Source organism: Amblyomma maculatum, chromosome 3, assembly GCF_055883805.1.
Source record: "Amblyomma maculatum isolate TAMU_Amacu chromosome 3, ASM5588380v1, whole genome shotgun sequence".
Taxonomy (NCBI): Eukaryota; Metazoa; Arthropoda; class Arachnida; order Ixodida; family Ixodidae; genus Amblyomma; species Amblyomma maculatum.
The window spans coordinates 122,657,677-122,671,931 of record NC_139346.1 but is presented as its reverse complement, the minus strand read 5'-3'; the positions used below and the strand labels follow the sequence as shown (position 1 = coordinate 122,671,931).

At 43.9% G+C, this 14,255-nt stretch overlaps 1 protein-coding gene across 1 annotated transcript in view; it reads right to left on the bottom strand.

Moving 5' to 3' along the window:
- Window positions 1-14,255, bottom strand: part of LOC146195909 (techylectin-5A-like) — a 50,264-nt gene that overhangs the window by 13,380 nt on the left and 22,629 nt on the right. Inside the window, exon 4 of the mRNA XM_084597952.1 lies at window positions 12,159-12,326. Within this exon, the coding sequence (XP_084454078.1) occupies window positions 12,159-12,326 (168 nt within the window). The remainder of the gene's footprint in view (window positions 1-12,158; window positions 12,327-14,255) is intronic.

The following is a 14,255-nucleotide window of genomic DNA, read 5'->3' as shown; positions in this document are numbered from 1 at the left end:
GGGAGACCACGGAATTGAAGAAATTGAGGATATAAATACCTGGGCTAAACAGCTTAGAGATGATGCTAAGAGCGCGGAAATGGCTGCCGAAGGGGAAGACACGCCGGAAATAATGGACAGCAAACTAATGAGTATGTGGAAGGAGAAGGAGAGACTTGGAAAAAAACTGAAATCCCAAAAATGGAACAGAAACCTAAGAAGAACGCTAGCCAGGCATATGAAAGACATGGAAACCTACGCGATAAAACTTAACGAGCAAAACTGGTGAAGCACGTGTGACGAAATGGATAGGAATATGAGCTTAGCCAAAACGTGGAACCTACTGAGGCATCTCCTAGACCCGAACAAATCAAAACAGACAGCTAGCGTCAACCAAGTGAAGGCGAGACACGCTTAACCATGGGACGGATAAGCAACTAATGGAGAGACTCAAAGAAATATACATAGGAGAAACAACAGAAATTAAACAAGCGGAATATGGGGATCCAGAGAATGGCAAACTAGATACAGATATCACGGTAGCAGAAGTAAGAGCAGCTATTGCGGGGTTAAGAACTCGCTCGGCCTCAGGACCAGATAAGATATCAAATGTCATGCTTAGAAATCTAGATGAAGGCTCGGTGGAAGCAATCACACGATACATTAACAAAGTATGGAAAGAAAGTAAATTACCGGACGAATGGAAAAAGGCAGCAGTGATTCTCATTCCTAAGCCGGGGAAAGAACCAAAGTTAGAAAACCTAAAACCAATCTCTCTGACATCGTGTGTGGGGAAGCTCATGGAACACGTAGTGCAAGCGAGATTAACAAAATACATGGAGGATGAAAACCTATGGCCGCATGAGATGGTAGGCTTCAGACCTAAGCTCAGCACGCAGGACATTATGCTCAGACTAAGACATGATATCATAGACAAAAAAAGGCTAGACACTTAGGTGATCCTAGGCCTAGACCTCACGAAGGCCTTCGATAATATCAGACATGACGCGGTACTAAAAGGTTTTGAGGAAGTAAACGTAGGCAAAAGAACATACAATTACATTAAGAACTTTCTTCAGGGCAGAAGGGCGGTGAATAAATTTCAGGACGCAGAGTCTCCCAGCATAAGGCTAGGAAGCAAAGGAACTCCTCAAGGTGCCATGTTATCTCCATTTCTATTCAACATAGCAATGAGAGGCCTCCCAGCTAAGCTGAATGAGATCTCTGGAATAAAGTTCAGCATGTATGCTGACGATATTAACATCTGGATGAACAATGGAAGTCATGCAGAAATTGAGTGGAGCCTGCAGAGAGCTGCAGACGCCGTGGAGAAGTATGCAGCCGACAGAGGACTAGCATGCTCACCGCAGAATTCGGAGCTCTTTAGGTACAACACCAACAGCGGAGACAAAAAGCCAATAAACATCAAAGTGGTAGTAGAGGGCGTAGAGGTGCCGCAGGTCGAGGAGATGAGGGTCCTGGGTATGGTTATCAAACATAAAGGCAACAATACCAATGCCATAAAGAAATTAGCAACATATGCGGATCAAGTGCAAGGCATATTCAGAAGGATAACAGTAAAAGGGAGAGGCCTAAAAGAAAGAAGCCTCCTAAGAATATCACAGGCGTACATAACAAGCAGAATCTGCTATGCAACGCCGAAATATGAACAAAGAGAACATAGATAAACTAGACAGGATACTGAGGAAATGTGCCAAGAGGGCTCTGGGACTTCCCATATCCACATCAACGGAACGTCTTGAGAAAATGGGTATCCACAACAGATGGGCCGAGCTAGCTGAGGGAGTTAGAATAGCTCAGCTGGAGCGACTTAGCCATTCTGAAACAGGAAGAAAAATACTAGAATGGATAGACATCCAACCGGGATACACTGCTTATAAGACAGTGGATATCCCGGAAGCGATAAGAGCCAGGATACGCGTCCCGCCTATGCCAAAAAATATGCACCCCGAATATAACAAAGAGAGGCGCGGGCATAGAGCCAGATCCTACGAGAAAAGAATGGGAGAACAACCAGCAGAACAAGTGGCCTACGTAGATGCTGCATGTGGACGGCAAGGAGCAACCGTATCCGCAGTAGTCGACGGAACAGGAGCACCTGTAGTATCGGCTTCAAGCCGCACGAGAGACGCCAACGCGACGGAGGAATTGGCAGTAGCAGTCGCTTGTGTAGGTACCAAGGCTAAATTCACATTACGCGATAGCAGAAATGCGGTCAGAAATTTTGGGAAGGGAAGAATATCAGAAGAAGCTAAACGAGTCCTCGAATCGAGGCCGCTTGAGCGCAACGTGGAAATTATATGGATACCAGCACATGAATCCATCGCAGGGAATGAGGCTGCTCACGAGTTTGCCCGAGCTCTCTATCACCGGGCGGCTGCCGAGCAGCCCTCTTGCATGGATATAAAAGATAGCCTAATCTCGTATAAAGAGGTTACAGAGCACTATAAACGAAGCAGAAGGGTCTATCCGCTGCCAGACTGTTCCCTCGGAAACGGAGAGGCAGTTGCATGGAGGAGGCTACAAGGGGGCAATCATAATAGTCCCTTTTGGGTATATGCAACAATTTCAAAAGATGAAAAGGATCTACATTGCATAACATGTGGGAGATGGGGCACTCTAGATCATATTATTTGGGAATGTAACAACAGCCCAGGAGCTAAAGAATATATAGATAGAGACGCCTGGGAGACCCTGCTGCGAAGCGAGGACCCCGCTCAGCAGCAGCAAGCCATCCGCCTGGCGGCTGAGGCCGTGAAGCAACAATGTATATTCACCAGACCTTAGTTCGCGAGGCTCCTGAGTAAGGCTCCATCAGGCCTGCGTGCCGGGGAGTCCGAAACGGAGCTGCTTCTCGGTGGAAATAAAGGTTTTCAACAACAACAACCTCATCATCGCTCACTTCTGGACTTCATAAAATCAGCCAACCTTTTTCCATTCATTTAATCATTTATTCATCCTTCATCTCATAACCTACTGATGCCCTGAGGTAATAAATATCAACTAAAAAAAACGCGTGACCGAAGTGGTGTGCTCACAGACAACGACGACGACCGAGGAACGCGCAGACGACGAAGTGTTCTGAAAGACGACGACGCTGACAGAGTGGATGCTGCACGGATGGTGAAGTCTCTGCGCTGAGTTCCGCTCATCGCATCGCAAGTTACATTAAATACATCCCCGTAACAATATTTCCGCTTGCACATAAAGCGGCTTACATTTTTTCTTGCACACAGGCTTACATAAGGCTTACAGTACTTACACTCTTTGCATCCCTAGTAGAGGTCAACCAAATGTAAGGCCTTAGACACTGATAGCGATCTTTCCTGTTAATTTAGCCGTACATTTACACAACGTCCCGTCTGACCTATGTATGTATTTCCACAGGAGTCTGGAAGCCCTTATACCACCCCGTTTTGCAAGGAATGAACTCTGAAATAAGGCATGCCATAAATCTTTTCTTATTTTCATTTTGTCCCTTGCGATTCGCTATTATTCTACTTACCAAGCCATATAAACCGTTTTACCGAGAGAGAGCAGGGGAGGAGGAAAATACTCTCTAACCAGACTCCTTGCGCCGGTTCATTGTTCCCAGTACCGAGTGGGCTGTGCATTCGCACGCTTCAAGCATAGCAGAGCGGCCTTGCACCTCGGTATAGTGTCGTTTGAGAGACTTAAATACCATTAGTAGCGCTCCTTTTAGTGGTAATGTCATCGGGACAACAATGCGTGATCGTGGACTGCGCAAACAATCAAAGAAATCGCAATATGTTTGCCGAAAGCGTATGCGAGACGCATGCATCGACAGTCCAAGTTCGGCTGTGATATGTTTCTGCTTCACCGCTTTCCAGTCTATCCTTATTTAATTCGCCTATGAACGTTTTATGTAAGCCAGATAGACTTATTACCAATGACAGACTCACGAATGTGATGCCCATTTCACTTCCTGCGCCGTAGTAGCCACGCACGCCGGGCAGGCAGTGCGTCCTGCAAGCCCTCCGCGCCAACGATACGGTGGATCTCTTCCGCCAACGCAAGAGCGGGCTAAAATCAGTGCCTCACATTAAGCCGACAGCAAAAAAGAAAAAAAAAGTCGTTCTTGCGGATTTCTGACCAATACCGTGTTATTGATAATTGCAATACAAATAAGTTACGCAACACATTGCCGCTGGTGCGGCCCGCGGCTCATCGTCTGCTCGCTGGCTCCGCTGCTAAGGGGTCACTGAAAGTGACATCTTTTATTTACTGATACTATGGGATCGGCAGTTAGGCAGTTCCATGAGAGACAATTTACTCTAGCGCTGAGCAATTACAAAGTGTCGTCGGATGTGCCTTCGGTGCGAAACAATTTAGGCCTATAGCGACGACTAGGGAGTAGCGCTCGACGAGAGTGCCGTAGACCACCGCGCAGCGGGCGGCGCCGCTTTCGTAAACGCAGCTGTATGTGCAGCGAATTTGTCTTCTTGCACGGTGCAGCTGAGAGCGCACGCTTTTCGACGTTTTGCTCAACAATACGTCGTGCAAACGATGCTGGTACGTGACGGGGGTATACGATGTTGTTGCGCCTCAGGGCGAACACCAAGGCTTTATAAAAACGTCGACGGATGGTACTTTAGACACTGCTTCTTTTACGTGCTGGTCTTGAACCATGGTTTACTTTAAATGCATACATTTTTGAAGCAGGACAGCTCAATCCTATATCGAAATGAGTCGCACTTCATGTTAAATCCATGCGGCGATATCTGGAAAGCATCGTTTGTATTATCTTCATTCCGCTTTCGGTAGCTGCCCGTACGGTTCATTCGCTGTGTTTGTGTGTACAGTTACCATTGCGATTATAAAATATAATTAAAAATACATGTATCGTGAAAGATATAACAGATACATCCTCACTGCTGAAGTGGAGCGCAGTCTTTCGCAGTCACCCCGGCCGCTAGTGCTGTTTCCAACAGCTGCCGCTATGTCAAACGCATTGTATACGGTTTGCTGGCGCGCTCAAACAAAGCACAAATAGCACCAAGGTGTCGGATAGCTGTCACGAGCACCGCGAAACAGCACTTTTACACTGCCGCACTGCTGCATCAACACGCACAGCACAGTCCAAGATGGCGTCAAGAGGAGCCGGAGCGGACATTCCCAGTGGGCTCATACGGGGCGCCATCATCAAACTAAGATGGCTGCACCCAGGCATCGAAATGAAAAAGGTCGATACTTTCTCGAGTTTTTTAGCTGGAAAACTTACTTGCACACCATAGCGCTTGGTAACGCTGCATATATTGGGTGAAAATCGGTACTTGCACGGCATCATCACAATTTTTTTTTAGCCTTATCATCAGTGGCATTCATATGATGCGTCATCTTTTACTCAGTGGATAAATTTATCACATGCCAACCTGCTTGTCCTGTCCGGATAGTTTGATGCCTTTACTTTATTTACCTATTCATGAAAGCTTTTAGCCATGTCGTGCCCGCAAGAGTTTATCAGGACTGAAGGAAGACATGAAAGAACATTTTTTACAGCTCTTGGTTGTCCTAAGGCGCTTTGTACTAAGAGTTTGAATGATCTCGGATGATAGCGCCAACAAACATGGCTGTGGTTGAAGGACAGCAGCACATCTATAAACTGTAATTTATCTCTGGTAGCAACTCATGAGGGAAAACGAGACTATTCCCACGTTCTAGGAAGGGTCTGTGAAGCGTGCACCGTCGCCAAATATCAGGTAGTCGCCCACGTATTTACATACACGGGAACGCATCCCATTTAGACTACCTTCAAGATATATGTAAGCCCCTTTATGAATAAGCTGAATTATTATCAACCCGTAAGATGTCCAGCGCGAGATCATGGAGGCTTTTTTTACATTTGAATACAATGGAATACACGCATAAGCGCACCGTCGATTTCTTTAGGACAAAAAGAACTTGCATAACTAGACCGCACGTGGTAGTAATCTCTTCCGTCGATTCCTTCTTTTCAGTAATTGGTGTTCGCTTTTGTTACTCTGAAGTTGCTTGCTTTCGCACCTTATCTCAGTTAACAAGCACCCCCAGCAGATGTATTGTACGCTTTTCTTGATGCTATCACGTTTGTTTTCTTTTTTTTTTTTCATGAGAGGGATATTTATTTCGCGGTTTTCAATAAAAGTTTTCCTTGCGAAAAGCCGCTCGTGTTTTTTCTTTCTATGCCTTGGTCCTCGTTTTTTGAGCTACCTTTAATATGAATGAGATTCAACCCGCCCAACTTTCAACCTTAATACTGTATATTTCTTCTACAAAAGGCTCTGTTCTGTGTTTTAACTCCCACCTCTCCAGTCCGGCCTCGCTGGTAACGCTAATAGCTATTTCTGTGGTGAAAGCAAGGATTGCCTCATGGTACGCGAGATCTGGCAACTGCATTCCGAAAAATCTTCAACCTGTGTATGCTTCCCACTTTCAATTGGCCATGCCCGACGGGTGAAACGCTCGGAGGTTTGGAGGCAGGTAAGGCACTAAAAGGAACGGCTACGTCTGGCGTGTGACCTGAATATGCCGCATAACTACCAAGCACGTATTTACAGGAAATGGTGCGACACAGCTTAACGGACTACAGAGTTCATCTCGGCCTCCATCCGCCATCAACTGCTAGCAAACCAACGAGCGATTCTACATCAACAAACAGTCCTAGTTTGGGGAAACCAGCACCTCCCGGACCGAACTATTAAGACCCTACAACAGGGACCAAAGTTGGCCTACCAACCGACCTGGACAACAATCGAGAAACTGTCCTTCGGTAGAGCCACCGCCCAGTGTATCTGTCTACGGGACTGCAAGAATCAACGTTGGGACACGACTTTGTAAGTTTGATCCCAGCTACAGCTTCGCGTACTTTCTTGTCAATTCCGGTTTGCGGTTACTTCTGTGGGATAGAGAATGTTTCTTTGTTCTTTCGGAGAGCGTCTATGCGGACAAAGGGTAGGCGGTCATCGAAAATAATTTTAAATGGCTTGACGTTCCAATGCCAGAGGGGTTCACGTATCCGCGTTATATTGCTGTCAGTGTGAAGAAGAGAAAGAAGAAAGGCAGAAGACGACAAAGTTCCCGTTTCGCGCTCGCACCGTTTGTCCCTGAACTTCGCCAACACCGGGCTCTCTGTGTTACCGGCGCTGCGGCCTTCACACGCCTTTCGCTACGTGACAATATGTCACGTGAGTGTTCAGATGCGGATGAGAGGGACTATACACAGAAGTAACTCCTCTCTCTGCAGTATGTGATGCATTGGTATATAATATGCACCCTTCAGGCAGATGTGCGGATGATACCGATACCGACGGGGAAGTAGTGGGGTGATTGTCCGTGAGCTGGCAGTACGAACATAGAGGTATTTATTCCCTCCCGCCCATTCCCACATTCAATGTAGTTCATCTTTACACAGACTCTCTCACTGCCCTTAAACAGCTTAAGGCCGTTCGACGCACATTCCAAATAGCACAGTCTATTCATTTGCTATGTTCAAAGTACCCATCGGAAACGTGGGACAGGAACGGATCAGGGGGAACAGTGGAAGGTGGTGGATCGCCTGATGTGTTTATGTGCGTCATAGCATCCGCTTGAATATTATGTGGTTGGCGAACATGGCCGCGAATCCAGTGTATGCGCACAGGGCATGGGTACTTTGAACAGAGAAAATGAATAGACTGTGCTATTTGGAATGTACGTCGAACGGCCTTAAGCTGTTTAAGGGCAGTGAGAGAGTCTGTGTAAAGATGAACTACATTGAATGTGGGAATGGGCGGAAGGGAATAAATACCTCCATGTTCATCCAAGAATGTGAGAATGGTCTCGTTTTCACTTTTGAGTCACCAACCGGAGATAAATTACAGTTTCTAGATGTGCTGATATCCTTCATCTCCAGCCGTTTGTTGGCGCTATCATCCGAGATCAGTCAAACCCTTACTACATAGCGCCTTAGGACAATCGAGAGTTGTAAAAAATGAAATTGTTCTTTCATGTCTACGTTCAGTCCTGGTAAAATCTTACACGGACGACATTGCTAAAAGCTTTCATGAAGAGGTCATTAGAATGAAGGCATCAGGCTATCCTGACAGCGCAGTCAGGTTTGCATGTGATAAATTTGTTATCCGCCGGGTAAAAGGTAACGCAACAAAGAAGGCAACTGATGATATAGCAAAAAGGAAAAAGACAATAATGCGGTACAAGCACCGACTTTCATACAATCTCAGCAGCGGTGGCCAAGCGCTTTGGCGTACAGGTAATCCTTTCGGCTCCAAACAAACTCAAGAATGTATGTTGCTTGGTAAACACAATAATATCGAATTGGTAGGAAAAAAATAGAAATAAGAAAAGATCTAAGGCATGCCATACTTAAGTGCTCATCCCTTGCAAAACGGGGGAGGAGAGGGGGGTATACGAGATGCCAGTTTCCTATGAGAAGACCTACATAGGTGAGACGGGACGTTGTGTAAATGTACGACTAAAAGAACATGTAAAATCGCGATCAGAGTCCAAATCCTTACATTTGGTTGGCCACTGCAAAAGATGTAAAGACTGTAAGCCAGACTGTAAACCGTAATATAATCCGATGTGCAAGAAAAAATGTAAGTCCCTTTATGAGCAAGTGGAGATATTATCAACTCTTAAGGAACAATTTCAGCGCGAAAACAGGGGGGGGGGGGGGGGGTACATTTGGAGACAAGGAAATACATGCATAACCGGACCGTCTATTTCTTAACACAGAAGAACTGGCATATCTACACTAAGCCTGGAACTGATCTCTTACGTCGATTTCTTTTTTTATATAAATGTTCGCTGTTGTGGCTACGAAGTTCCTTGCTTTTGCATCTCATCAGAGTTAATAAGCACTCCAACCAGCCGTATCGTGTAATTTTCTTGATGCTATCACGTTTGTTTTCCTTTCTTTAGTTTCATGAGATGGGTATTGATGCAGCGGTTTTCAATAAAAGGTTTTGTTGGGATCAAACACTCGTCTTGTGTCCTACTTTTTGGTGCTTGGTGATTGTTTTTTTGCGCTACCTTCAATATGAATAACATTCAACTTGCCCAACTTTCAGCCTTGCTACTTTGGTATGTTCAGCATTGTGAGATAATGTAATCGGAGAGGTTATCTATTAGAAATAAAATGCAACCCAGTAATGCTAATTTAATCCTTAACCACAACCATTTATTTTGCGCCTGATTCTCTTAGCCACTGTGCGACGGAGACGGTCTCGCTTTTAACAATTCTTTCATTGACGTTAATGGCCGTCCGCGGTCTTCGTGTGTGTTATAACGAGCCTTTAATTTTATTTCCCTTATCTGATTACCATAACAAAGGCCTCATCTGGCAAGTAGATGTCATAAGTTGTGTAAGAAGTTTTCGCAGCACTCTCACTTTTCTAGGTACATCTCGTCCCCCTGACACTGGCGGTACAATCGCACGCTTCACGTCATCCTCTATGGAGGAAGATGTCGCAGCGCTTGTGAGCACTCGAAGATAGGTTACACGCAACATAAATACCTTAATAGGGAGACAGTGAACAGCCGTTGCTGTGACTAATGTGTTAAGAGAACCGGATTTCAGGTTCTAAGGTAGTGCTTTTAGATCTCCCGGTTGCATGCGATCCCTATCCTTATGCTTTTATGCGAAGCATATTGCTAGAGGTAAACCACAGCCCTTCGTGACGGTTACACGCCGTGCAAAGAATGTGGAATGCTACGTCACACCACGTGATACGCTGACGTCACGACAGAGGAGAGACGGGGGACCGGCTCGCGCCGTCGGCTGCGGTTGCACGCCGTGCGGACCAGTGGTATGGTGACGTCACACCACGTGATACGCTAACGTCACGACAAAGGAGAGGGGGGTCCAGTAACGACCGTTGGTGCACGTCAAGCCGGCTGGACACGGGTAGTTTACGGGGAGGCTTTCCCATACGACCGTGTTGTTGCCGAAGAAATCAAAATCGTTAATTCCTTTAGCACGTCAGTGTTCTAAGAGCTTTTGCTTTGCGTACATATTCGCGTAGTGGCAATCGAATATCGTTGGCCTGGGGGACGACATGTTCGTTGTGCGTGTCGGTAACACAGTTAGATTAGAGATGAACGAGTCATGATATTACCTAGTTTTATGCGATGGGAAAACATTGTGCATTCCGAGTTTAAACCGTCTAAAAGCACGTGTAACCAAGGAAAGAAAAGTTTAGCCAAGTGTAACCATGGAAAGCCGAGTTTAGCAATCAATATGCTTCGTATCTGACCAGGCTTAACCAAGCTAAGCCTCACCAATTTTTTAATCAATAACATTCATTACTACAATATACCACATATGGATCCAGCCAAAGCATTTGGTATTCATTCTTTGGTGTCAGTGGCTTTTGGTTCCCTTCGTATGCATATTATAATTAGTTTCTCATTCTCATCACATTTGTTTCCTGATTACAGCAGCACCGTGTATCAAAAATATCCCATGCGACATAACAATCTGTGGTGCGATCTGTCTATAGAAGGTTATTTTTGAGGAGGTTGCCGTTAGTTCGTTTGATATTTTTCAATTTCTTATTCTTATACCACGACACTTTTATGCAGAGTTTCTGCATAATTATGTTTGCTTTTGTCTTTTGGGATGTTCATGATAGCTGTGATACGGCGTTCTACGGCAAAACATAATTTGAAAGGTTCATTATTTATTGCAGACTGAGGGTAAACATAAATGTCAAACTAATGTAGGGCATGGCTGCATGCGTTCTTATACACAAGGTTTGAATAAACTAACCGTCTGCTCACTCTTGTTGACCCAAATTCTTTACAATCATTTAAATCTATCGCAGGATATAAATAATATATTTGCTTGCTGTTCGCTGTTTCAAGGCAGCTGATTTTGTTTCAACTTTGCAGTTGAATTAAATGTCGTTCTGCATTAAGCTCTCCGTTCGCTGCGACTGTGTACTTGAAAGGCCCATGAAAAGCTATATACTAAATATGGAAAGCGCGAACAAGTAATAGGTATGCCCTCAATCATCACTGCATCGAAGAAATGTTTAGGCTACCTTCATTAGCACCATACATATGGGTGATCGAAAATGATGCTCCTCCTCATCCACGTCACCTCAGCCCATGTCGGCGCGCAAAAAGAAAAACATAAAACCAAGTATCCCCCACCAAGCGCCATCCCACCCGTGTAAATAGGCGTTGTCCAATGAGCGGGTGCGCCTACCAAGCCACAGTAACGTGTGAGGGGAGGTTTGCGCTAGGATGTGTCGCTCAATCAGTTGCGAGTGGTCGCCAAGAGGACTTCTTTAGAAATTATTCGTCAATTATAGGCTCCTCAAAATCGTTAAAATTTGGCTCGAATACTGGCAAAGATCGCGTCTAAGAATTTCAAGCATTACAGTACTCTCACAAGTACCATTTCAGGGCCTATTTAATGGCGTATATGTCCAGGCGCTGTTTCAGGGCTCAAAAAAATTTGTAAATGTTTTTTTTATGTATACCTGATGTACGGAGCTCGGTATCAGCTTTACATTAAGGGAAGGCGTTTTGCGCATAGAACACGGCGCAAATATATTTCCCTGTTTTAAGGTTGTTCAGGACATAATATATCGCTCGCGATCATCCAAGCATACGTGTGCAGCGCATGTATCACAAAACATAAAAAGTTGTAATTTAATGTTTATTTACAATATATTTCACTGTTTCCATTTGGAAGCATCGGTATATATTTTCGAGGGTAAAGAGATACATCTGAAAGGGTAATAGAGATAGTTATGTACTGGAATCGAAACAATGACAGCTGCTATATCTTGCCTGTATTTTAAAGCAATGCCAAACGACTAAGCATCACAATCGAAAGTATTCGGCATGCCTTTCCTCCCTCAATGGCCCTCGCAGAGTGAAACGAACAAATCGTATTATTGGCAGGAGCTGCTCGAGGCAAGGGCGAGATTTGTTCCATTCAAGGATTAGCAATAAATAAGAATGTTTAAAGAAACAAAGATATTTGGAGTGGGCCATGGATTTAAGTTACTTAAACATTTAAAGTAAAGTAAGTAAAGTATCTCGAACTTAATCAACGTCAAATTACGCATTTAAACGTTTGCGTGGCTTCTAGTTCAGAACTGCATATTGGAAAAATTCCAAACAGGACATTTGTGCGATTGTTTCACCTTCTGGCCCCAAGAACTGTCCGACGTCCATCTGGAAGAGGTCATCTTCGCTGCCAATCCGGATTCTGCGGTAGTTCACCGATTCACTGTCCTTTGTTGTGTTGCTAAGGACAACTCGTAGGTCCATTGTGTCGTTCGCCGAAGTGAGTGTGTGCAAAGCACGGTTTCCTGCGTGATATAGGTTAGTCAGTACTCAATGATATAGGCTAATAGAGGAGACACGTCGAGGAGCAGAAAGAAACGCTTACATAGCTTTTATTAAGGGCGCAATAAGTGCTATGGCCTTCTGAATACTGATATATGCTACTATATGAAAAAAGCTGTTTGAATTAAAAATATTTGCGCTAAAAGCTGGAGAAATGAACGGGGTGAAGAAACACAACCATTACCCCTCTGCTGTGACTTCATTGCTCCATTCATTACTCTTACCACTCCGTGTATAACTGAGACTTTATGCACTTTGAAGCTTTACGGAAGGAAATGACGTGGCATATTGGTTCTGCCTACGAAATCCATCGCAAAGTCTTGATTGCCATATAGTCTATGGAAGATTGGTCCCGAAATTACTCGTAGAGCACGTTGCACATATAGCTCGCTGCTCAGCCAGAAACTGCTTTCTTCTGATGGCATCAGAAGACTGGGCAACGAGAGATTGAATGCATTGAAATCGAGGGAACTATATCGAAAAATAATTGCGAGTTCGGTAAATGTATGTATGTATGTATGTATGTATGTATGTATGTATGTATGTATGTATGTATGTATGTATGTATGTATGTATGTATGTATGTATGTATGTATGTATGTATGTATGTATGTATGTATGTATGTATGTATGCATGTATGTATGTATGCACACATACATACATACGTTTACCGAATTCACAAATAATTTTCGATACAGCTCCCTTCTTTTTCAATTCACTCGATCTCTCGTTGCACAATCTTCTGATGCCATCAGAAGAAAGCAGTTTCTGGCTGAGCATAATACATACATACATACATACATACATACATACATACATACATACATACATACATACATACATACATACATACATACATACATACATACATACATACATACATACATACATACATACATACATACATACATACATACATACATACATACATACATACATACATACATACATACATACATACATACATACATACATACATACATACATACATACATACATACATACATACATACATACATACATACATACGTTTATCCAGAAACACGACTTAGAGCACCACAATCACGGCACGCAAATGGGCTTGTCAAGTGGTTTTATTTGCATATCGTGGGTTTTTTTCTGAGCCCAGAAAAAAAGATACACATTTCGTTATCGCAATTACTGGAATGGGGCTTCTGAAGGCACTCTCCAACTTTTGCATTCACATTTTTGGTCTAAAGCCAATATTTAATAAATTAGAAAAAGTAACATAATTACTAATTAAGCAATTTCAAAACAAAAATTGCCTGTGGTGCGCAAAGCCGCTGGAAGTTGTATTCAACTGATTTCCCTGGCATACCCTAAATATATTATTTTAACCCTTGGTCCAAGTTAGCTGGGACACCCGGTATATATATAAATAGCGAAGATGCTTAATGCTTCATTTATTCTTCGTCGACGTTTCAACCGGTGTCCGGTCTTTCTCAAGACTGTGGTTACATGTAACCACAATGTAACCGCACTCTTGAGAAAGATGGAACCCCGGTCGAAACGTCGACGAACAATAAATGACGTGTTAAAGGGGCCCATAAACAACTCCCGAGCATTGTTCACAAACTATCTCAGTCGCTAGATTATGCTGCGATACACATTTGAACGTAATAAAACACGTCTACGCGCAGTACAGGACCCACAATCCTATTTGAAAGTTGGCGCTCTCTTTCCTTCGACTTTTGCGATCCTCCTGCTCCTTTGCGCAACGCTGCTACGTATTAGGGTTTTCGAATGGCTATTGGTCTACTTCTTCGCGACGTCACGCATCTATTAAACCATCACTTATGCCAAAATAATTGAAATACGCTTAACCTTTAGTTACGAAGAAAGAAAATTAGAATGTTTTGTAGACAGACAC